The sequence below is a fragment of the Cynocephalus volans genome, chromosome 4 (assembly GCF_027409185.1).
Source record: "Cynocephalus volans isolate mCynVol1 chromosome 4, mCynVol1.pri, whole genome shotgun sequence".
NCBI classification, from domain to species: domain Eukaryota; kingdom Metazoa; phylum Chordata; class Mammalia; order Dermoptera; family Cynocephalidae; genus Cynocephalus; species Cynocephalus volans.
This window is the reverse complement of record NC_084463.1, coordinates 21,887,145-21,912,629: the sequence shown is the minus strand read 5'-3', so window position 1 is coordinate 21,912,629 and position 25,485 is coordinate 21,887,145. Positions and strand designations below refer to the sequence as shown.

Sequence of the window (25,485 nt, the reverse complement as noted above, 5' to 3'; positions counted from 1 at the left end):
CCTTTTTAAAATTCTTCAGAGAAGCTTGATCTCCTTTCCCTGCTTTTGGTTATCCTTCTCATATCTGGTCAATGAAGCAACCTAACTAGATATTCCCTGGTCGTTTGATAAATAATTTTATGGAGCGATGTTTTGATATAGTACAACACTTCTTCCCTTCGGTTGGCAAGTGTCTATGGATTAATAATCAATCAAGCTAAAACAGTTACAAATGCCTAAAATGCACCTCTAAACTCAAGAAAAGTTCATGGATAGAAGCTAACCAGGACGGTGCAAATGACCTTAAATGATGAGACTCAGCATAATGAATGAGACTCAGAGAGCGGTAGCTGTTTCTTGTCTATTAGCTACTACTTTATCGACATCCTTGTTTAAAAAGGGGTTGGGGCAAGAAGCGGGGCAGGACGCGCTTAAGAAGTCCCAGAGGTGTGTGTTATCAGATACAGTAATTTGATTTTGTAATTGGGTAACAGGCACCAAATTCCTGAACAACCATTAGTAGATTTGAAATATCTTAATTTCTGGACCATCTTTTCTAAGCAACAACGTCCCCAAACGAACAACAGCACTTCATCCAAGACCTCATGAACTCTGGTGAAATTCTCCCTTCTTTAGTGTGATGACTCTTACTTATGATTGTTCCTACTGGGTTTTCTGATTATTTTTTTAGTGTCATTATTCTTACTTACGATTTTTACCCTCCAAGAAGTTCCCAGAAAAAGTGACAGCCCTACCAAAAAAGAAGTACACAGATTCTGTGACTAAGTAGAAGTAGTTCAATGAAAACTGGGAGAATCCTACCCGAATCTTTCAGCAGACACTACGATGAGGAATAGAGCTTAACTAAAATACAACTCCACATCTGCCAATACGAATGCCTAGATAAAAGTCAGTAAAAACAGCAAAATGATAGCGCGGCTGGTGGTAAAATTCCTAGCCCAAATTAAGCCTCTGCATTTAATCATGCAGATACACAGGTTGGCCAGATGCATACTGAGAGTTTTACTTGTCACCACATCCGGCACAGTAACTACAACTGCAGGGAAAAACTGGCTTTCACGAAGGAGCTTCGTCAGAGAAACAGCAGGGACTCAAGCCAACCTAACTCTGGAGGCATCCAACAATCCAAATTCCAGACCAACTCTCGGTCAGGCTAACTTTCATGGTTCCCACGATAATACACAATCTGGCTACAATCAAGTCTTTCCAACTCTCTAAAGAATCTTACTCGTCCCTCGCAGCTCAAGTTAGAAGCAAAACGACTGACACAAAAGCCAGTCGCTTTTTCTATGGCTCTGCCACCGTCACTTATTAAAAATTCCGAAACTGGGGGCTCAACGGCCCCCCTTCTGCCCTTCCTCAATCTCGCCCCGGCCGGTAAGCCTCAGCCTGGAAGCCCCTCCACCTGGAACAAAGCAAGGGGCCCCGGCGGTGGGGGCTGGAGGCGCCAGGGGCACTGGGACTGCCGCACGGCGCACAATGAGAAACTACCAACTTCAGAGCGCAGGAACATCCTCAATTGGCAAGAAAGAGGGGCGGCGGCAGGCACGCCCAACTTCAAACTCAGGAAACCTACGGGCTGGCGGCCATCTGGAAAAAAGCCCCCTTCCCAGGGAGAGAAGAAAAAGACGGAGGAGATGCGAATCGCCCACCGGGCCCCGGAGGGGAGCCCCGCGCTCGGACCGGCCCCCGCCCCCGAGGCCCGCTTCCCCGCCTTCTCTCTGCCTTTGGTTCGCTGCCCCAAGCCGGGCGGCCGGTTACCTTGATGCGCTCCCGGCACTGGGACGGGGTCCGCTCGTAGCCCAGCTCGGCCAGGGCCCGGGACACGCGCTCGTACATGGCTGGCCCGGGGGCCTTGCTGCCGAACACCGTGCCGGCTCCCTCCAGCTGCTGGTACCGCGCCTCCACCAGCCGCTCGTTGCCCCACACTGCGATGAGCGCGTTCGTCTCGGCCGGCGTCCACGACATGCCCCGGCAGGCGGCGGCGGCGGCTGCCGCAGCCCCGCCACCGCCGCCACCAGGGGAGAAGGAGACCGAGGACGAGGCGGCGCTGCGGCCCCCCAGCCCCAGCCCGAGACCCCCGGACGCCGCTGCCCCCGAGCCCGCCGCACTGCCCGGCCCGAGTGGGGAGGCACCCCGAGGTGTGGAAGGGTCGGACAGCGATGGATTTCCGTCGCTCAGGCCACCAGGAGAAGCCGGGGAGAGCACCTCCATCTTCGGGATTTTTAGCGGCGAGTTGGCGGGCAGCTCCGAGCCACAGGGCGCAGCCATCTTCCAAGCGGCCGCCGCTACACCGCCCGGAAGTGACGTGCCCGCGCATCCGGCCGCCGCGGTCTCCGGGGCTGCCCTCGGGCCTGGCTCGCCGGCTGTCGGGAGGCTGCAAGCCCCAGCTGCGGAGGATGCAGCTGCCGGGCGGAGGCCGTCGGTTCCTCCCGGCCTTTCTCCGCGAGCCCTCCCGCGCCGCCCGCTCCTCTCCCGGGGCGAGGGGCGGGAACGAGGCGCACCGAAGCCCCGAGCTGAGGAGAAGGGTGGGGGCATGAGGGCGCTGGAGTGAGGAACAGATTGGAGCCTTCCCACTTCCTCTCCAATCTCAGCCCACGGGAGGAGGGGTGAGGCCCGCGAGGGGGCCCGGAGTTAAGGAGGAATTGACCATTTCACTCTCTCTTCCCTGTTTCCCTCCCGGTTCCTCTCTTCCCTCTCAACTGGCCTCGAGGTGCAGAGGGTGGCGTCCAGGGTGGAGACGAGGGAAGGCTACGGAGGGTGTATCCGGGAAGGCGCCGAGGCTGAAGGGACAGCAGTTCTGGGGGAGGCTTTAAAAAGCAGTTATGGACCAAGGTAGAGTTCGTACGCTGTAGCTTTTTAAGAAACCCAAGCCCATTACGTGAAGAACAGCAACTTTCTGATTCCTGTTTTCCAGTTAGTGTGCGTCGGTGTGGCCTTTCGTAGAAGAATTAGATGTCTTTACGGCGTTTGTACAGTTTGGCTATGGCTCGAACATGTAAGAACTCATGAGCCCAGCAGAAAAGTTAGTTTCCAATACCATTCTCCATCCTCCCTGATTTGGAAGTTGCCTAGTTTTCCCAGTTTTTCACACTCTGGAGTGTAAGAAGATTAAAAAGAAAACTGCCAATTATGACAGCTCTTGTGTGACCACTGTTAATAAATTAGTGCATTAGTCACTCCCGAACTTTCTATATAGTTCTGGAACTTAATGAACAGTAGCACACCAAATCCAGTACGTAGCTAGCTGTAAGGTATTTCCATATGCTTCAAAGCTGAAAATCTTTTATCGTAGATCATTAACTTAAAACTCCGCGCAGTTTCTTTTTTTCAAATCACACTTGTAACTGAGGAGGCTGACCAATGAATGTGAATAAACTATGCAATATTTTTAAAAATAGCAAACATATGTTGTTTAAAAAAAGTTGAGGTCAGCCACATTTTTAACTCTGAGAATCACCCTAGAGAATGGCTCTGGTTCTTTGGAAAGCCAAAAGATTAAGCAATAGGTACGAAGTAGGGGAGGAGATAATTGTCTTCCTAAGTCATATAAATGTCACCATAGTTTATAAGTTAACACTATCAAGAAGCTTAAGGAAGTTCCAGAATTTATGCTATCCTCTTCCTTTTTTTCTAAGAGAAAGGTGGTTAAGAATATACATTCTAGAGTCAGAATGCCTGGCCTCAAATTCCATTTCTATGACCTCAGCCAAGTTACTTAACCAACCTCCCAGTGCCTTGGTTTCTTCATCTGGAAAATGAGGATGACCACACAGCACTGTTGAGAGAATTAAATGTGTTAATACAGTTAAAGTCCTTAGAATGGTGCCTGGTTTTGTTGTTGTTGTTTTGTTTTTTAAGATTACAGAATAATCCCTCCCCTCCCTGCCTTTGCAGTCTCTAGGTCACTTTTTCCACTTGTAGATCTTCTGTGCTAGCCCCAGGAAGATGGCCTGGGGCAAGTGAGCCCCATAAGTGGTTGTAATTGTCTTCCTCATACCGCAAGAACACAGACTGCAGAGTCCAGTTCCTCGTATAGTGCCGTCACCTGGGCCACCTTCTCAGCCTCCTGCCTGTAATCCTGTGGATCTGGCACTGTTCCACAGTGGACCATTGCAGACACTGAACCACCAGCCAACTGCATTTGTTGTCCTGGATGTCAGTGCCAATCTTGCCAGTCACAGTGGGATCCCCAAAGAGGTCAGGGTAATCATCCTGAATCTGAAAGAACTTTCCCATCACCAGCAGGATCTTCTTGGCATTTGCATGTTCTTTCTCCCCATTAGCCTGCCATGTACATGGCAGCAGCTACAGGAAGGTAGAAATAGTAGAAAGCTGTCTTGTACTTTACAATAGATTTGTACCTCTTTTCAGTGAATCTGCCGACATCCACATTGCCCTGGAGGGCTGTGATAAGGTTCAGGGTCTGCCCAATCACAGTCTGATAGGAACTCTGCAGGACCAGAGCTCTATCAGGTTCAGGTAATAGGGCTGCTCCTGGCAGTAGAACTTCAGCAGGAGGTAGATACATGTTTCCGAAAGCAAAGCATCGTTGATGGCATCCAAACCTATGCCTGACTTCTGATACCAGCAGATCTTCCCTCAGCAGGTGAGGGATGAATACATGATGTTGTGGGACACCAGGAAGAAAGTTTGCAGCAGTTCCACACACCAACCCACAGTCAGGGCCTGCTGGAGACTATCAGAACCCTGTTTCCTTGGCTCCTCCAGCTCATGGAATGCTGCCAGCACTGTCAAACCCTGCTGGTACTTGCCTCCAGTGGCATTGTACTCCAGGACCTCCTTGAGCCAGGCAATGGCAACTCCTGTCTCCAGGTGATCCATCTCATCTTCAGTCAGCACCTTGACAATCTGGGAGAAGTGCTGGAGAAAATTCTGCTTTTCTTGGACATAAACGTCTGATTTCTGGTCTCCATTCATTCTGAGGGAGGAACAAAGTGTTCCTGGATTCGAATTCCTTCTTGGATGGTGCCTGGTTTGTTACCGAACCCTAGTTCTGTTGCCTGCCCCAAACAAAACCCTGGCTTGGCTTGCCAAAATCTGTTACCCCAGGGTATTCAGTCCCTGGCTTGGCTTGCCAAAATCTTGTTACTGAATTCTAGTCTGGCTGCCTTCCACCCAAACAAAAGTCTCAAAAGTCAAATGTTGGTGATAAGGGAAGCCAGCTTTATTCAGGACCAGTAACCTGAAGGAGATGGTAGATTAACCCATCTCTCCGGTAAACCTGAAGGAGAATGTCCAGACTAAAACTATCTCAAAGACTCATATTTACTGAGAGGTTTTTAAAGAAGGGGTAAAGGGAATGGAATGTGGAAAGTGAAAAGCAGCAGGGAAGGAGGATGTGTAAGGGGCCCGGTGCATATTCTTGCCAAGACTCCCTTTGGCTTCTGTTCTTGTCCTTGACATTATCTTAGGGTCCTGCAGGATTTTGCTCTGCTTTGGGGTGGAATCAGCATAGCTTTATTGATGTCTTGCTTGATTTCTCAAGGTCTTGACAGTACATGTCTCATGGCAAGTTTGCAGCTCCAGGCTTATGTAAGCTCTTGAAGTGACAGTCTCCTGGTAATTCATCTCTTCAAATGTCACCTCTCCAAAGAGACCTTTACTGCCACTCTATCCATTACCATTTTATTTTGTTGAAAGCACTTATTTTCAGAAATCATTTATTTATATGTATTAATTTTTCTTTCATGTATGTATTGTCTGTCTTCCCCCTCTAGAATGTAAGCTGTTTGAAGCCAAGGACTTTATTTTGTTCACTTCTAATAGACCCAGCACTTAGAATAGTGCCAGGCAGGCTTTCCCCATCAATCAAGGTGAAATAACAGGGACCAGATATTTATACCGTCCTATCGTAAATAATTAGAAATCCAGACAAAATATATAAAACACCAATTTTCAAGACATAGGACATCAGACAAGGAAGGACTCTTAGAGATGGGAAACAAGGTGAGCCCTACAATTGCCTGAGCTTACTGGCTGGAAAGAGTTCCCAGAACATGGCATGGAAGGAGGATCACCAAAGGCATTCTGAGGTCTCCCTAAATTGAAGAGACAAAGCTGAGAGTCCAAAATGGCCAAGGCTGGTAGAGTTTGCAGGGCTGAGCACCAGAAGGAAATGAAAAGAGATGTACACAGAACCCCAGAGATCTGAAAAAGATCTCCGTCAGCTCTTCAAATGAGTACTTATCAGCACTTGTGTGTGACAAAACATTCCCAAGGCCAGGGGAAGAATAACCTGAAAGGATTAAAGGAAAGAATACTTGGAACTCATACAGACTGGGGATAATTCGTCTTCCCACCAGCCAAATTGGAAAACTTCACAGAGCATGGGGCATTAGATAGAGTACTCAGAAGGGTTATGTCCCAGAAATAGACTCACACAAATGTGCTCAATTGTTCTCAAGGGGCAAAGGCAATTCAGTGCAGAAAAGATAATCTTTTCAACAAATGGTGCTGGAACAATTGGATATCCATATGCAAAATCTGAACTTGGATCTATCTCTTGCATCGTATATAAAACATGACTCAAAATAGGCCTAAATTTAAGACCTAAATTACTAGGCCTAAATTTAAAACATAAACCTATAAAACTTCTCAAAGAAAAAGTAGTATAAAATCTTTGTGTTCTTGGGTTAGGCAAAGATATTTTAGGTCTGACACCAAAAACACAATTCATAGAAGAAAAAAAATGAAAAATTGGACTTCATTAAAATTAATAAATTTTCTGTTCTTTGAAAAATACTGTTAAGAGAATGAAAAGACAAGGCACAAACTTGGAAAAAAATTTGTAAATTACATATATAATAAAGTACTTGTACCCAAAATATGCACAGAACTCTCAAAACTCACTAATAAGGAAGCGACCCAATTTTAAAAATGAGCAAAAAACTTTTTTTTTTTTTTTTTGTCGTTTTTTCGTGACCAGCACTCAGCCAGTGAGTGCACCGGTCATTCCTATATGGGATCCGAACCCGCGGCGGGAGCGTCGCCGCGCTCCCAGCGCAGCACTCTACCGAGTGCGCCACGGGCTCAGCCCAAGCAAAAAATTTTAACATACATTTTACCAAAGAAGTTATACAGATGGCAAATGAGAACATGAAAAAATACTGCATATTATTGGTCATTGGGAAAATGCAAATTAAAACCAAAATAAGAATACCACTACATACATATTAGAATGTCTAATATTTAAAAGATGAACCACCACACTAACTGGTGAGGATTTGAAGCAACTGGACCTCTCACACATTGCTCATGGTATAAAATGGTTCAGCCACTTTGGAAGACACTTTGGCAGTTTTTTAAAAAGTTAAACCTCACCTGCCATATACCCCAATCATAAGATTTCTAGGTATTTCCTCGAGAGAAATGGAAGCATATGTCTATTCAAAGACATACATGAATATTTATTGCAGCCTTATTTGTAATAGTCAAAAACTAGAAACAATCCAAATGTCAATCAGCAAGTGAATGGATAAACAAATTATGGTGTGTCCATACCATGGAATACTACCCAGCAATAAAAAGAAATGAACTGTTGATTCAGCAACAATGATGAATCTCAAAATTATTATGCTGAATGAAACAAGTCAGACCCCCCCAAAGAAGAGCATATATTGCATAATTCAATTAACATAAAATTTTAGAAAATACAAATTCATGATAGCAAGAAGTGGTTGCCTGAGAATGGTGAGGGTATAAAGGGGTCAGAGTCAGGAGGTGAGAGATTATAAAGATGTACAAGGAAATTTTGGGGGGTGATGGATATTTTATCTTGATTGTGGAGATGGTTTCACAGGTGTATGCATATGTTAGAAATTATCAAATTGAAAACTTTAAATATGCACGATTCATTGTATGTTAATTATACTTCAATAAAGCTGTTATAAAAAATAGTTCCAGGAAGATAGTAGGCACTCAATAAACGTTTGTTAACTGGAGGTTGATTTTTCTTGGACTGTGATTTCTTAGAAGTTAGGGATTGATTCTTCTACACATGTTTACGTAATAACTACCAAAATACCATGTTGGAATAATTGCTCAATAAATGCTGTTTTATGAATACTCTCACCAAGGATTTATTACGTATATATTAGAATAATGTCACTTAAGTGAGACTAAAGAATATATTTTCCCTCATAAAATGTTTAGCTTTGTTAGCAATCAAAGAAATACAAATTAAAATAATGAAATACTACTTTTAACCTTTCAGTTTGCAAATAATTCAAAATGATAGCATAAGTATGAGTTATTTTTATATTCAGAAGAAAAAAGAAAGCCACTTCCATTTCTAAAGCATTTTATAATACCTATTTGACAAGAGATTGAAGGTGCTCTCTCCTACATTGCTAATAAGAATGTAAACTGGGAGAAATTTTCTATAAAACAATTTTAACAAATATCAAAAGCTTCAAAAACATAAAACCCCTTGATCCAGATATTCCACTTCTAGAAATGTATACTGAGAAAAGAAGATTGCACACAAACATTTAGTTATAAGATTATTCGTCACTACATTGTTTTATAATACCAAAAATTGGAACTGACCTATAAAGCCAGCAGTAAGAGACTGGTTAATGAACATCATTATATCCATTCCTTAAAATATTATTCTGACATAAAAAATGGTATAGTAAAGGAATTAACTTAGAGAGACATTCCCAATATTTTTATTACTCAAGAATAACAGGCAGGGCTGGCTGGTTAGCTTAGTTGGTTAGAGTGCAGCCTTGTAACACCAAAGTCAAGGGTTTGGATTTCCCATACTGACTAGCCACCAAAAAAAAAGGATAGTAGGCTTGTTAGGAGAATGAAAATACAAGCTACAGTCCGGGAGAACATATTTGCAAACCAAACCACATATCTGATTAAGGATTTTTATCCAAAATATACAATGAACTGATAATGCAAAATGCTGATGAGGATGTGGAGCAACAGGACTTCTCAGTCATTGGCTGGTGGGAACACAAACGGTAGAGCTGCTTACAGAGCTAAATATAGTCTTACCATATGATCCAACAATCATGTTCATGCCCACACAAAAACCAGCATGATTGTTTATAACAGCTTTATTCATAATTACCAAAAACAGGAAGTGACAAAGATCCGCTTCAATAGGTAAATGGAATATTATTCACTGCGGAAAATTATTCAACATTGAAGAAAAATGAGCTATCAAGCCATGAAAAGACACAGAGGAACCTCAAATGCATATTCCCAAGTGAAAGAAACAAGTCTGAAAAGGGTACATACTGTATGATTTCTATTATATGAAATTCTGGAAAAGGCAAAGCTAGAGAGAAAGTAAAAAGATCAATGGTTGCTATGGGGGAGGGGGAGAGAGATGAATAAGTGGAACACAGGTGATTTTTCTGGCAGTGAAACTATTTGGTATGGTACTGTAATGATGGATACAAACATTATATACATTTGTCAAAACCCATAGAGCTACACAACACAAAGAGTGAACCCTAATGTAAATTGTGAGCTTTGGTTAATAGTAATGTATCGACATTAGTTCATCAATTGTAACAAAGGTATCATCCTAAAGCAAGATATTAATAACAGGGGAAACTGTGTGTGTGCTGGGGGGAGGGGAAGGGGCTCTGTACTTTGTGCTTAATTTTTCTGCAAACCCAAAACTGCTCTAAGAAATAAAGCCAACTAATATTTTTTTAAAATAGGTTTACACATATTTATTAATTCTAAAAAGGACTGAAACAAATGTGCAGCAAGTTTTAATACTGGTTATATCTAATGCTTGTTTTATTTTCAAAGAAAGAAATGACAGTTCTGTGATTTTTAAAAATTTATTTATTTATTTATTTATTTATATTTTTGTTTTGGTTTGGTTTTTGGTGTCTGGCTGGTACAGGGATCAAACCCTGGACCTTGGTGTTATCAATACCACGCTCTAACCGACTGAGCTAACTGGCCAGCCAGTTTAGTGATTTTTAAGAAGCAAAAAGTTATTTTTTAAAAAATCGTTGGAAGAAATAATGCAATAATCTTTCCTCTCTCCCACAGCTGCAGCACCTGTGGGCCATTGTAACACTGAAGGTACACTGTCAATTTTGTTCCCTAATGGGGACATCTGCCTACCTATTAAGAAGATATGGGAAAAATAAGGTAATACATGAAGTGTAATTTGCATCAAACCTGGTACTACTAAACACCTAATGAAGATTACTGCACTATTTCCTCTCATCTGCATGCTGCTGGGAAGGTCTCCCATCTCCAAACCTATCCCTATCCAACACTGACAGCCTTACCACCACTATGTGACTTGGGACCACCAGTGCTAATCTCATCATGCTCTTTTATCTGTTTAAGGCACTCACCACGAGAAGCCCAGAAGTCCCAAGACATCTAAATGCCCTGGAATTTAGTGCCCAAGGGACTCTAGCTTCTCTTTTCTGTTACCCACACCTCCCAAACGCCTCTGGTGTTCAGAATCCGTAATCAGAAAAAAATCCTTATGTCCTCATTCTCTTCTCAAGCCATTCTCCACACTTCCTTGCTCTTACCCAAACTTGGCTGTCCAGGTTCCCCTTCAGCCCTTTTAAGTGAAGGCTGTTATCTCTCAACTCACTGTTCCTTTCTCTCTTTGTAGTATTCATTTGGCAAAACCACAATCCTATTTAAATCCAACTGTCTGCCTACGCCACACCTCTGCCATGCAACTGCTCACGTCTAGAAAAAAACACGAAACCATGCTGACTGGTCTGCCTAATTAAATGATGACTGCTGACCTCAAGTGAGCTCTTAATGTGACTTAGCAATCATTTCATTTCTCTTGTTCATTCATTTTGTCACTCACTATTTTATGCCTTTGATCACCCCAAACTTTCAAAATCTTCTCCAATCTTTATTCTCAGCTCATCTTTCTTTCTATTTCACTGAAAAAGAAATGAAAGGGATTAGAATCAAAGCTCCCAGAACATTTATTTACCTGCCTGCTTCCCTCTAGTTAGTAGTAGTTAGTACTCTGTACTTTTAGCTAAGATTAATTCCTCTGCTTAAGCACTAAATCCTATCACCTCTAACTACAAGAACATTGCTTGAGAAATTCTCTCTTCCAGCTCCTTCATCAGCAGTTGTTTTTCCCTTGGACTAGATCATTCCCATCAGTATATAAACATGACTTATTTTTCTCATTAAAAAAAAAAAACCTCAAAACACACCTTCCTCCTCCAGCTACTGTCCAATTTCTCTCCTTCCTTTAAAAAAAAAACAAAAAAAACCACTTGATTGAAATATAATTTATATACCACATAATTTGCCCATTTAAAGTGTACAAGTCAATGTTTTTAATATATTCATGGACTTGTGCAACCATTACCACAGTCAACTTTAGAACATTTTCACTGGCCCAAAAATAAATGCCATACCCATTAGCACTCACTGCCCATTTCTACCCACCTGCCTCAGACTTGGGCAACAACTAAGTCACTTTCTCTCCCTACAGATTTGCCAATCTTGGACATTTCATATCAATGGAATTATACAATCTGTGGTCTTTGTGATTGGTTTCTTTCATTTAGCATAATGTTTTCAAGGTCCATCCATGCTGTAACATGAATTAGTCCTTCATTCTTTCGTATTGCCAAAAAATATTCCATTGTATGGATAAACCACATTTTATCTGTTCATTGGTTGACGGCCATTTGAGTTCTTTCTGCTTTTTGGCTATTATGAATTGTGCTACTGTAAACATTCATGTAGAAATGTTTGTGTGGTCATATATTTTCATTTCACTTGAGTATATACCTAAGAATACAAGTGCTGGATCATAAGGGAACTCAGGTTTAACATTTTGAGGAACTTCACACTGTTTCCAAAATGGGTGCATCGTTTTACTTTCTCACCAGCCTAGTATGTGTTCATATTTCTTCACATCCCCTACAACACGTTATTATCTGTCTTTTTGACTATAGTCATTCTAGTGCATACAAAATGATATCTCATTGTGGCTTGGGTTTGTATTTCCTTGATGACTAGTAATATTGAACATATGGGTGATAAGTATATCTCCTTTAGAGAAATGTCTATTCAGATGCTTTGTCTATTTTTAATTGAGTTATTTGTCTTTTTATTTTATGTTGTAATATTTTTAATATGTCCTGGATACAAATCTCTTATCAGATGTATAAGACTATATAAAGGAAAACATCTGCAAATGTTTTTTCCTCATTGTATGGGTTGTCTTTCACTTTCTTGATGGTATCAATTGAAGCACAACAGTTTTTTATTTTAATGAAATCCAATTTACCTAATTTTTTCTTTGGTCATTCGTGCTTTTGCTCTCAAATCTTAGAAGTCTATATCTTACTCAAAGTCACAAGGACATATTCTTATCTTTTCTTAGCAGACTTTAATACTTTTAGCTCTTATGTTTAAGTCTATAATCCATTTTGAGTTCATATGTGTGTACGGTGTGAGAAAGAGATCCAACTGACTTAATTAATTTATTTATTTTGCATCTGGATATCCAGTTATCCCAGCACTGTTTGTGGGAAAGACTGTTCTTTCTCAATTTAATGTCTTGACCCCCTTGTCAAATATTAATTGACTGTAAATATGAAGGTTTATTTCTAGACTCTCAATTCTATTCCACCAATATATACGTCTGTCCCTATGCTAGTACCACACTTTATTCATTACTGTAGCTTTATATAGTAAGTTTTGAAATTGCAAAGAGTGAGTCCTTCAACTTTGCTCTTTTTCAAGATTGTTTTGGCTGTTCTGGGTCCCTTGCATTTCCATGTAAATTTTGGTATCAGCTTATTAATTTGTACCAAAAAAAAAAAAAAAAAGCCAGCTAGGATTTTAATAGGGATTTCATTGAATCTGTATATCAATTTGTGGATGGGGAGTATTGCCATCTGCTATGGTTTGAATGTGTATATGTCCCCCCAAAACCCATATGTTAGAACCTAAGACCTGAGATCCCTTTTATATGTTGCTGGACATTGGGTCTTAGGGCTTTGCCCTTATAAATGGGATGAGTACCCTTATAAAAAGGCTGGAGGAAACCAGCTAGGTCCTTTAGCTCTTCTGTCTTTCACCACTTAAGGATGCAGCAACAAGGTGCCATCTTGTAGGCAGAGAGCAGCCCTCACCAGACAGTGACTCTGCTGGTGCTTTGATCTTGGGCTTTCAAGCCTCCAGAACTGTAAGGAATAAGTTTATTTTTTATAAATTACCTGGTCTGTGGTATTTTGTTATAGTAGTACAAATGGACTAAGATACCATTTCAAAAATATTAAGTCTTCCAGTCAATGAACATAGGATATCTTTCCATATATTGAAGTCTTTAATTTCTTTCAACAATTTCTGTGGTTTGCAGAGTATAAGTTTTGTACTTCATTTGTTAAATATATCCCTAAGTATTTTATTCTTTTTGATCTTACTGTAAATGGAATTGTTTTCTTAATTATATTTTTAGATTGTTCATTACTAGTGTATAAAAATAGTATTTGGTGGAGTTTGGATGTGTTGTCCCCTCCAAAACTCATGTGGAAATTTGATTCCCAGTGTGGCAATGTTGGAAACTGATTGAGTCATGGGGGTGGATCCCTCATGAATGGATTAATGCTCTCCCTGGGGAAGGGGGGATTAATGAGTGAGTTCTCGCTCTATTAGTTCCCATGAGAGCTGGTTGTTTACTAAAACCTGGCACCTCCCCTCTTTCTCTCTCTCTCTCACTTCCTCTGGCCATGTGATCTGCTTGTACCTGCCACTGGCTGGTTGTTGCTTTCCACCATAAGTAGAAGCAGCCTGAGGCCTGTGCCAGATACAGCTGTCCCATAATCATAAGCCAAATAAACCTCTCTTCTTTATAAATTACCCAGTTTCAGGTATTTCTCTTATAGCAACACAAAACAGACTAATACAGTATTGATATATGTAATTTATCATGGAACCTGCAATCTTGTTGAATTTTTGCATTAATTTTAATTTGTTTTTAATAAATTTCTTATGATTCTCTATATACAAGATCATATCATCTAAAAAATAAAGGTAGTTTTACTTCTTCCTTTCCAATCTGGATGCCCTTTACTTCATTTTCTTGCTTCACCACCTTGACTAGAGCCTTCAGTACAGTGTTGAATAGAAGTGGCAAGAGCAGATTCACTTATTTTTTATCTTAGGGAGAAAACATTCAGTGTTTTACCATCAAAATGATGTTGGCTATGAGGGTTTTGTAGATGTTCTTTATTCAGGTTAAGGAAATTCTCTGCTATGCCTGTTTTGTTGAGTATTTTTATTGTGAAGGGGTCCTGGTGTGTGAGATTTCATCAAGTGGGTTTTTAGCCTCTATTGCGATCACCATATCATTTTTGTCCTTTATTGATATAGTGAATTCCATTAAATAACTTTCAGATGTTAAACCAACCTTGCATTTTGGGGATAAATCCCAATTGGTCATGGTTTACAATCCCTTTTATATGTTCCTGGATTCAGTTTGCTAGTATTTTGTTTAGGACTTTTACATCTATATTCATATAGAACTGTTAGGTTCCACTAATTACCAACTGATTGCTCTATTGTTTTCTGCAATGACCCGGAGCACAAATTGCTCCAGAGTCTCATTCAATTAAATGCCGGCTTCTTTACAGAGACAGTTTCTGAGAATAGTCTTTGAGGTTTGGCCTGACCCCAGGAAGACTGTTCATAGCTGTCTCTTCCCCTGGTTCTCTCCAATAACCTAGCTAGCCCACAGTTTAGCTTATTGTTCTCTTGGAGCTACCAGCCTCCTTTTAATTGCTTACCACCAACATCTCTGTTGTTTTCAAAAGTGCCCTTAGGCTTGAACTTCCTCACACTCTGTTCCAAATAAAGTCAGTTCCCTTGGGGAAAGCTTTAGAACTTTCTGTTTTTATGGCCTATGTCTCTCCTGGGCAAAACCTCTGTACTACTGCTTTAGAGTTGGTGGCAGGGGCAGTGGCTTGCTTATTTCAGAGTGATCTGCCTCTGCAGGGCACTGTGTGAGGTTGGTAAGCCTCTGGTCTTCTTGGCTTGCCACTTCCCATGTGGAACCTCTGCCTTTGGAGTGAACTAGGGTGAGTGTGATTGGGGCCACAGTATTATCAGCTTGACACACCTGGGTAGAGCCTCTGACCTACAAATGGCAGCTGGGTGAAGAAAGAGAGCCCCCAACCTCTTGGCAGCACCTCCCTGGAATTTAGCCTTTATTACACAGAGTTTGGTGGTATAACCAATGCTGATGACCTGCCCCTTGGAGGGAGATAGCATAGTCTTTGACTGGAAGCTAGTGGGAGAGAAAGCCCTGTCTTCATGGCCATAGCTGCCCAGAGTGGAGAATCCATCATGTTGAGCTGCGGGAGTGGGCAAGAGAGGTAGCAGATTGTGACTTAAGTGTCACAGACTCTTCCTGTTCTTACTGAAATTTAATACATTTTCTTGAATAATGTTTCTTTGTGTACTGCACGCCCTTAGGACAATTTCCAGAGACTTTAAAAGGTTGTTGCTATTTTTTGAAATCATTTTCACCAGTTACGGCTGTTTTGTTGGGGAGAGGGTCTGTGGAGCTCCTCACACTGCTATTCCAGAAGTGATTCTCTTTCTCCTTCTTTTTTAATACAAACTTCTTAAAAGTGTCATCAGTACTTTATGCTCAATTCCTGGCTCCTCCCCACCCCCCAAACTTTTCTTGAGTAAATAATTCCAATCAGGCTTTGAGCCTCCATGAACCCAGTAAAACTGCTCCTGCCAAGGTCACTAATGCCTTCCACATTGCTAAATTCAATAGTCAATATCATTTCCATCTTGCTTGACCTGTCAGCAGTATTTGACACGGTTGATCTCACCTTCCTTCTTGAGATGCTTTCTTCACTTTGCTTTCAGGACACTACACTCTCCTGGTTCCTCGTTTTCCTTCTACCACATTATTTTTTCTTCTTAGTTTCTCTTGGTGGTGCCTCAAAACCAGTCCTTTGACCTCTTCTCCTTCTTATCTGCACTTACTTCCAGCTTCATGGCTTTTAATAACCAACCATATGCTGATGACTTTCAAATTTATATCTCCAGGCATGGCCTTTCTTCCAAACTGCATATTCATATGATACACTGCCTACTTGACATCTCCACATGGTTGCTTAATAGGCTTCTCAAACTCTATGTCCCAAACTTCTCCTGATCTGCCCCTCCAAATCTATCCCTTCCAGTCTTCCCCATTATTTCATCTGCTCAGGCTGAAAATCATGGAGTTGTCATTGACTATTTCTCACTCTACCCAATCCTGTTGGCTCTACCTTCAAAATTTATTCACGATTGGACTTCTCACAGCTTCCACTGTTGTTCCAAGTCACCATTATCTCTTGCTTAGATTATTTTGAGAGCTGCCTAAGTGGTCTTCTTACTTCCACCCTTGCCCCCACTTCATCTACTCTCACCAAAACAGCCAGAGTAATCCATTTACCTCTCTGACTTCATCTCCTGTTGCTGCCTCCCTTGCCTCAGCCACACTGGCCTCCTTGCTGTTTCTTGAATATATAATGCACATGTTTGCCTTGGGGCTTTTCCTCTTGCTGTATACCCTTTGCCCAGAACACCCTTTCCCCAAATATCAACTTGGCTCATCGGAACCTATGTTCAATACATCTTCTCCTCTGGCCTGAAATTGTGCAATTAGAGAATCATCCCCAGGAACTTCTTTTCAAAATCAAATATACCTGAACACTAAACCTTTATTAGACATTAACACCCTAGCATTAAAAATTTGCTGTATTGTTTTTATATGCAGACAGCTAGTTGAGAACAAAGGAAAAGTAGTAATCTGGTAAACTTTGAATGGTGCTCCACCCAGTAAAACACATGAGTGGAGGACCTTGGGAAGCCAGTGAACAAAGTGATGGAGAAAAAAAGGACATGAAAGACACACTCTGTCCCTTCCAGGACTTTGTACACCACCACATTAGCACAGGGAGAATAAAGGAGACGTGGGAGTTATACATGCCCCCAATCCTTTGAGGAAAAAAGATAAACTAAGAAATTAAAGTGCATCAAAAGTACACGAAATTCACTACACAAATTGTGAGGGACAAGCACTGGTTCTTTTTATTCTGTATGTAACAAAAATACATTTTCAGTTAGGATGAAAAATCAAAACAAAGAAAAACTATGGGTATTTGTGTAGTGAAGAATTACCTTTACCCAAAGAGAGGTCTAACCTTTGTCCCTTCTGGGAGTTTCCCTCTAAACTCTTTAAATTTCCTGAATGACAGTAGTGAGATCAACCTGACCACTATGGAGGGAGGGTGGCTGGAAACAGAAGTAAACCACCTGGGTGATAATTCGATCAACCATGCCTGCCCAACGAAGCCTGTGTATAAAGTCTGGACATTGAAACTGGGATGAGCTTCTTGTGTTGGCAACAGTCTGCACATTTCCACACATCAGTGCCAGATGGTAATGCATTCCTGAGGACACAAAACTTGGAACCTTCTTAGTTCTGGATTCTGCCATATGTGTTTTTTCCTTTGGTCGAGTCTAATTTTCATCCTTTTATTATAATAAAACTGTAATTGTCAGTCTCAAGTTCTGAGTCGTTCTAGAAAAGCATTGAATCTGAGGGTGATCATGGGAACCCCTTAATTTGTAGCTGGCTGAACTGAAGTAAGTGAATTTGTGTATAATGAGTGAGATTGGGCATATTTTATTTGTTTCATTTAATTAAGAGCTATTATGTTCTCCTCATACAGATGGCCAGGGGAGGAGAGAATATTCTTGACCTCAGAAAGACCAAAATTGGGGGCCGAGCCTGTGGCGCAGGAGCGCAGCGACGCTCCCACCTCAGGTTCGGATCCTATATAGGAATGGCTGGTGCACTCACTGGCTGAGTGCCGGTCACGAAAAAGACAAAAAAAAAATAAAAAATAAAAAATAAGAAAGACCAAAATTGGGTATCTAAGGATACTTTTGGCTCAGAGACTCAAGAGACCCTGTCCCAGAATTGGTGTCCAAGTATCCCACTACAAACTTGTGTAAGTTGTTGAATGCATTGGAAGGTGACACGCCAACAAGCCAAACGGAAAATGGCAAACTTATCAATAGCCAGTTTTCAGAAAAAGGAAATATAATTGGTTCTTAGTTAAATAAAATATGCCAAATCTCACTCACAATGTGCAAAATACAAGTTAAAACTACAGGAAGATACCATTTTTCCCTATCCGACTGGAAGGGGAAACATTTTGAATAACACACCCTGTTGTGAGATCTGGGAAAAGCTCATCTGGCATCCTCCTACATTGCTGCTGAGATTCAAAATTGGTACAACTTCTGGGAAGGTGAATTGGCAATCTCTCTCAAAATTGCAAATATGTATTTGATTTGACTCAGTAAGTTCACTGTTAGGAATCAATCTATAGATCTATCCACATGTTAGTGAAAAGATGTTTGATGTAAATTGTAAAACATTGTCACAATATTTTACAACTCGTCCTATTCAGAGCTGAGTCAATTCCCCACTCCTTGAATCTAGAATGGCCCTGTGGCTTGCTTTGATCGATAAAACGTGGCAGAAGTGATGTTGTTCCAGAGCCTAACCTTAAGAGTCTTGTAGCTTCCACTCTCATTCTCTTGGAATTCTGCCCTTCGACCAGCTGGTGGTTGCAGCCTGGAAAAATACCAAGAAGGCTGTGAGCAAAGGCTGGAGGAATGGTGCACCAACAGCTGCTGGAGCTGGAAAGGCAGTGAGAAAATAGATACTGGAGGCTGAAGAAAGGGCAACTTGTGTTACACAGTCATGGAATAATTGACAAATGTTGCCTGCAGAAACTTGAAAGATAGAAAGTGTACTTAATAAAGTTTTAAACATATGAGTAAGTAGATCTCCAGACAGAAAGTTGAAAGTGCCATTTGGTTTCTCCTAAATGTATATGATAACACACAGGAAAAGAGAGATGAGCAAAAGAAGAAACTATTCGCCTTATGAGCAGAGTTCAGAGGATATATAGAAGCCTAAGGATTTGTAAGTTTGGAAAATATAACTGTCTCTTATCCTCAGTTTTTCCTAGTTGGTAAAAATTTCTCAAAGTCAAATGAATCTCAGGCCCAAAATCAAATCATGTGTATGGTTGTAAGAACACTTGTTAAATCTCTGAATGATTTAAGGCAATGCCTGAAGCACACTCTTAGCTAGGGCTTCTGAGGATCTTAAGGTGTTTTCTCACAGCAGCCCCAATGTATTGACCAAAGGACCTTGATTGTTATCATATATATACCACGGAACTCTACAAAGTTCCTTTTTATTTTTGGCAGTTGGCTGACACAGGGATCTGAACTCTTGACCTTGGTGTTACAATACCACACTCTAACTGAGCTAACCAGTGAACCCTGGTTCTGCTGTTTTGATGGCATTATATTCATTGGATCACCTGTATACCAGAGGTTAGAAAATAAACCCTAAAACAATTCAGGGACCGGCCATATCAGTGAAGCTTTTAGGGATTCAGTCACCTGGGGCATGCCAAGACATCCACTCCTAATTTGAGGACAAGTTACTGTACCTTACTTTTCCTGCCGCTCAAAGGTATGGTACTGCTAGTCCTCTCTGGATTTTGGAGACAGCATATACCACGTTTAGGAATACTGCTTCAGTCCATGTATTGGGTGACTCGGAAGGCTACCAGCTTTGAGGGAGGCCCTAAGCAAGAATATAGTCTGTGCAACAGATTCTGGCTGCAGTTGAAGTAGCAGTGCTGCTTGGACGTAGACCGGTAACTGCATAGTGCCAGAGGTATTTTTTTGTAGGTCTGTATGCCACGTGGAATCTCTTGCAATCTCCATCAGAAAAATTGCAGTAGAGATCTCTAGAGTTCTGTTGTAAGGCCATGCCTACAAGAGTTAATGCTCCCAGAAGCAGATCTTAACAAATGATGGATGGAACGTTGGTAGATAAATATCCCAATTTCCTTGCCCCTCAGGTGGGATAACTCTGAGATGTGTCCTATACTATCTCTGAGAGTTCTCTGATGGGATTTAACCCTAGTTACCCACAACTCACCCTTTATTGGTTTCCTTCCTTTCTCTCTCATCCCCAATTTTTACTAATGATCTGCTTTCCCAAATAAACTCCTTGCACTCAAATCCTCATTTCAGTGTCTATCTCTGGAAGGACCCAAACCAACTCACCAACAATTAGAAGAAAGGCAAAGGGTCTTGCTTATCTCTGACTCCTGCTCAAAACAGAGCTTCTTCCCAGTATAGAAAATCCCTATGATGCAGTATCCTGGTTTACTGGCAGTTCAGTGAGCTTTCTGTAGTATTTGCACAAAGAGATAAGAAAAAAACAAAAACAAAAGTGTTTTTCCCTAGTCTCTGCTCTCTTACATAGCCATTCAATATTTCTGATACCAGATGTGTGGGGATTTTTTCCCCAACACACCAGCAAATTCTCCAGGGGACACCAGGTGGGTATCCTCTAATTAAATTCTAACACTGTTTATCTAGAGATGTTGTCAGATCCCACAGGTTGAGGGTTCTTTCCCACAAGACTGCCCCCCAACTTTTGATGCCAATTGCAAGCCCCAGTTTATTTTGCCTGTGCTTCCAACTGACTGTAAATCAGAGTTCCTATGACCCCCTCCTTGGGTTTGATTAATTTGCTAGAGTGGCTCACAGAACAAGGAAGCACTTTACTTACATTTACTGGTTTATTATAAAGGATATTACAAAGGACACAGATGAACAGCCAGATAGAAGAGGTGCATAGAGTGAGATGTGGGAAGGGGAGTCGAGCTTCCGTGCACTCTCTGGGTGCACCACTCTCCAGCAACCTCCTTGTATTCACCTATCCAGAAGGTCCCTGAACCCTGTCCTTTTGGGTTTTTATGTTAGCTTCATTACATAGGCATGATTGATTACACCATTGGCTATTGGTGACGAACTTAACGTGCAGCCCCTCTCCAGTCCCCAGAGTTGGGAGGGTGGGGCCAAAAGTCCCAACCCTTTTATCATGTCTTGGTCTTTCCAGCAACCAGCACCCATCTTGAGGCTATCTAGGGAAGCCCCGTCACTAGCCATCTCATTGGCGTACAAAAACTCATCATTCCAGAGATTCCAAGGATTTTAGGAGCTTATGTGTCAAGAAATGGGAGAAGATCAAATATATATTTTGCAATATCACAAATATATATTTCACAATATTATACATACATTCTCTCTCAATTACAGGTAAAGGTATGCCCAAAGCAGCCCAAAGCAACAGAGGTAAAGTAGGCTTCTGTTCTCACAGAGGTTTGGGTCTGATGATTTGTACTAGGCAAACATTAGGCATTTTACATGCATTATCTTATTTAAGCCTCAATTTACAAGAGAGAAGATTAGCTTTAGCTCAGAGAAGTTGTTACTGGCTGTGGACGCTATCACTGGTCAGTGATGGATCTGAACTTTGACCTGGCTTCTGCTCTAAACTTATACTAGTTTTCTTAGGTCAGTCACCACAGTTCTATCACTTGACAGAAAGTGTACCCTTCTTTTAAGGCAGTATAAGATCCTCTGCCCAACTCTGCTCTTTCTCTCTCCTCCTGCTCTAAGAAGGTAGGGAACACCATGGAGGGTTTTAGATTAGATAGTAGTACTTGCAGAGAAAATCTGGAACTAGACACATGGGACAGGAATAGAAATGGTGGAGATTCCACTAACAACTGGAAACCCTTAGCAAAATGTGCAAGAAATTGGGGCAATTTCTATCCCAGTCCCCTAACTAGGTAATAAAAATTCATTGTTTAACAAATGATTGAAAGAAGACAGAACCAACTGTGTATAAATACAAATGCTAATAAAGGTTGTTAAATTTAGGAGTTGAAAAAACAATAAACTTATAAAATCTCCTTATGTTTATAAATTAATATCAAAAACCAAATGTTGGTTTAAATGAGTCTGTTTTGGCCTTGATCAAGAAACTTGGGGTTTTTTCTGGCCTAGTTTCCTGGTATGAAAGGCAAGAGGGAATGACATTCCATAACTGTTAGAGATATGAACACAGTTTTACTTATTGATGGTCATTAATGGCTGTTGAGGCCCAGAAAGTGATACCCCAAAGTGGAGGCCTCAAAGACAACTTCAAAAGCAAAGTTTTCCTATGACCTCCTGCCCTCCTGTCTCTCAGCATCATTCTCCCCTGAGGCAAGCCATAGAATCTGGAATCCTTCTTCCCCAAGGCAGGTCATAGATATACTCTAATCTTCCCTCCCCTGCCCCCCTTTCTGTCTAGGAGCTGGCCATAAAGAAATTCTCTGACTTACCTTGTCTGATTGTAGGTCATAAGACCCCCATTCCAGAAAAGGTCCTGCCCCATACCCTGGAGGAATGAATGCTACATAGAGAGGCCAAGGAGCATCTGAACAGACAGGCCTTGCTGGGTTTCCCCACTCGGTCTCTTAGCATTAGAGCATACTTCTCCCGTCCAATCACATTTCTACAGGCTGTCCCTGCTTCATAGAACCTAAGCATAAATATGGACAATTTTGCCTATATCTTTGGATCTTAATTCTGGAGGCTACTGCGTCACATTAATGATATAATAAAATTTGTTATGCCTTTTCTTCATATTAATCTGTGTTTATCAGGTGACTTTTCAGAAAACCTTCGGGGGGTTGAAGGGGATGTCTTTCCTTGGCCCCTACATGGCCTATAACCATGGCACAAACTTCTAGGTAAACATTTAATTTTGAAGCATTAGTAGAAGATGATTTGCTAACTTTTCAAACTTTTCTTCCCTTATGTACACATTAGTACCATTAGGTCTTTAGCTTTTAAAACCGCATACTCAGACACAGTTACAAATACATTCACATATATTATTAGCAGTATGTGGTAGTTTACATAAGGGCTCCCTAGTTCAAATGAGGTTGTTAGTTTTGTATCTCAAATTAATTCCTGCCAACCCAGCAACTAAGTAAAATTCCTTTGTGAAAAAAGTTTTCCAAGCATGACCTGTTTTAACGGATTTTCAATGAAAGGTAAAGTACCATGCTATGTAGCCTTCAGGCATTCCATAAATGTATTTTGACTAACTCTGTCAACAACCCTCATAGAAAAAAACCCAATATGTACTCTTTCAACCTTCTTAACATTCTTTCTCACAGGCTTTGTTTGCTAGCATATCTATAAACATTTTAGGTGTACAAGGGAGCTGTTGCAGTGAAAGACAATTGCTCAATGCAGAGAAGCCCTCTGGGCTGGAGGGTATTACCTAGTCTAGGATTTTCACTGTGTACCTGGGATCTGCCTACCCCAAAACGGGAGAAGAGGCCTAAAGCTAAGCAGCTGAGAGAAATAATAACTTCCACAGGCTAAATAGGTAATGTCCCACCTATGCTAGATGACCTGATGTTGGCATAGACAACTTCCTGTTTTCTATGTAAGGTATAGATCTGCTCTGACCTTGACATTGTGGTTGATGCTACTATATCCTCAGTTTCTGTTGTAACATACACCTGAGATAAGAAAGGTCTGTAAAACAGAAACATTCACCAGCCCTTCTCACAAAATTGTTCATTAAATCTCCTGTAAGAAATATATATTCTTGCTGTATGTGTGTAACTTTTGCTACAGTTATACAATTTAGGTTTTGTTTTACGTCAAGTATCAGCTGAGGGTCAAAATCATTTGGGTTATAGGAGAGATCATCCATATGTCCATCAGAGAGCAAACTAGAATTTAGTAAGAAAGTGCCTGAGTGGATTCTAGCACTAGAATAAAACTTGAGTTTTTAGTTTGAGGAAATTTCAATATGGGCAACAGAACAAAGAACTCTTGGGTGGTAGGAAATAAGAGGGTGCCTGCCAGACAGGGGCGGGTCACAAAGGAAACCAAGCCATGTGCTTGGAAAGTTCCTTAGGGCTGCTATGTGTTTATGTGCTACCAGAAACCTCTGGTTCGAAGTTGGATTCCTTACATTTTTCTTATTTAGGTAACACATTTCCTTACATCTACAAAGGGTGCATGCCTCTTTTCCTGAAGGAAAAACTACGTTTCAGCTAGTCATTTCTTGCTGATGAGGAAGCAAGGGATCGCTCAAGTACACTGGCAACAGTTACAAAGGTATTTTCCAGCAACGGTTCTCCCTGCCTCAATCCCCAATTCATCTAGGTAGGGAACAGCTCTTTTGCCCTTGCTCTGACTTGAGAAAACTAGAATTTACGCCAGGCTTCACGTCCAGGGATATTTCTCATTGATGAGGTAAGGTCTGCCACCTGGCGGTAAGAAATAAAATGCCACTTGCTTTCCTCATGTAATCTCCCTAGATCTTTTTTTAAAATCCCAGTTTTGCAAACCCGTCCTCAGCCTCTGACTTGGGCCTCTGACTTTTGGCTGGTGGCAACCAGCCAAAGGCTCCTAACTGATGATAATGACACTGACACCTTGGGGAGAGTTTTTCAGCGAATATCTGGAACTTAACCACCTTAAACCACCTTTGAAATGTTTTAGAAATGCTGGAAGAAGCAAAGGTGAGCAGTGTCAGGGTTCTCTAAAGAGGAAAAAAGCATTAATTCATTCATACACGGCCGGCCCGTGGCTCACTCGGTAGAGTGCGGTGCTGATAACACCAAGGCCCTGGGTTCGGATCCCATATATGGATGGCCGTTTCGCTCACTGGCTGAGCGTGGTGCTGACAACACCAAGTCAAGGGTTAAGATCCCCTTACCGGTCATCTTTTAAAAAAAAAAAAAAAAAAGACATTCATACACAAACATTTATTGAGCCACTATTGTGTACTAAAACCTATGCTAATCAATTTGCAAATATAAATGTATAAGACAATGCCCCTGCTCCTTTAGTGACAAAGAGATGGGTGGATAACCAAATTAGGCTGGAAAAATAAATTAGGGTAATTCTTGCTTCCTTTTGAAAGGCTAAGGTCAGTGCAGAATAATCTGAGTCCATTAGGGGGAATGCTAAGTCTCCAGAACCTTCTCCAGCACTGAGAACTTCATCTCCTTCCTCTTTCCCCAGCCCCTACTTTTCCTTTCCACCTAGGCAGTGCTCGGAGGTGTGGAACTCAGCATCAGCACTGTCATCACCTGGGAAACTTTTAGAAATGCAAACTCTCCCGCCCTTCCCGTAGCCTCCAGGTGATTCTGATGCATGGTTAAGTTTGAAAACCACTAGCCTAGGAGGAAATCCGTGTGGGTTCAGATCAGGGAGACTGGTGGGAGTGGTAGGCAAGGGGAGGGGCAATGGATCCTGCAAGGCAATCTAGTTAACCCCTCCCCGAGATTAGAGGAAGCAGAGGAACAGCTTCAAAGGGAGGATGACAGGGTCATTACAGATGTTTCTGCTAACTCCACTTGGCACCACTAACCCCCAAATAACCCTTGGTCAGATTGATTACGGTACCAGGATCTTCAGACAGGAGACATGGACTCAAGTCTCCAATTCACAGTTTTAGAGAGGGTTGCCTACAGGATCCAGAGCAAGGAAGGTAAACTA

General features: G+C 41.6%; 1 protein-coding gene and 1 pseudogene across 3 annotated transcripts in view; both read right to left on the bottom strand.

Annotated features, from left to right (window-relative positions):
- Window positions 1-2,337, bottom strand: part of MSANTD2 (Myb/SANT DNA binding domain containing 2) — a 29,772-nt gene extending 27,435 nt beyond the window's left edge. For all 3 annotated transcript variants that reach the window (XM_063094510.1, XM_063094511.1, XM_063094512.1), the window contains exon 1: window positions 1,762-2,337. In XM_063094510.1, coding sequence (XP_062950580.1) covers window positions 1,762-2,271 — 510 coding nt within the window. In that variant the 5' untranslated portion in view covers window positions 2,272-2,337. The remainder of the gene's footprint in view (window positions 1-1,761) is intronic.
- A 1,568-nt stretch (window positions 2,338-3,905) lies between these two features.
- On the bottom strand, window positions 3,906-4,953 carry LOC134377248 (farnesyl pyrophosphate synthase-like; annotated as a pseudogene).
- Window positions 4,954-25,485: the final 20,532 nt, after the last annotated feature.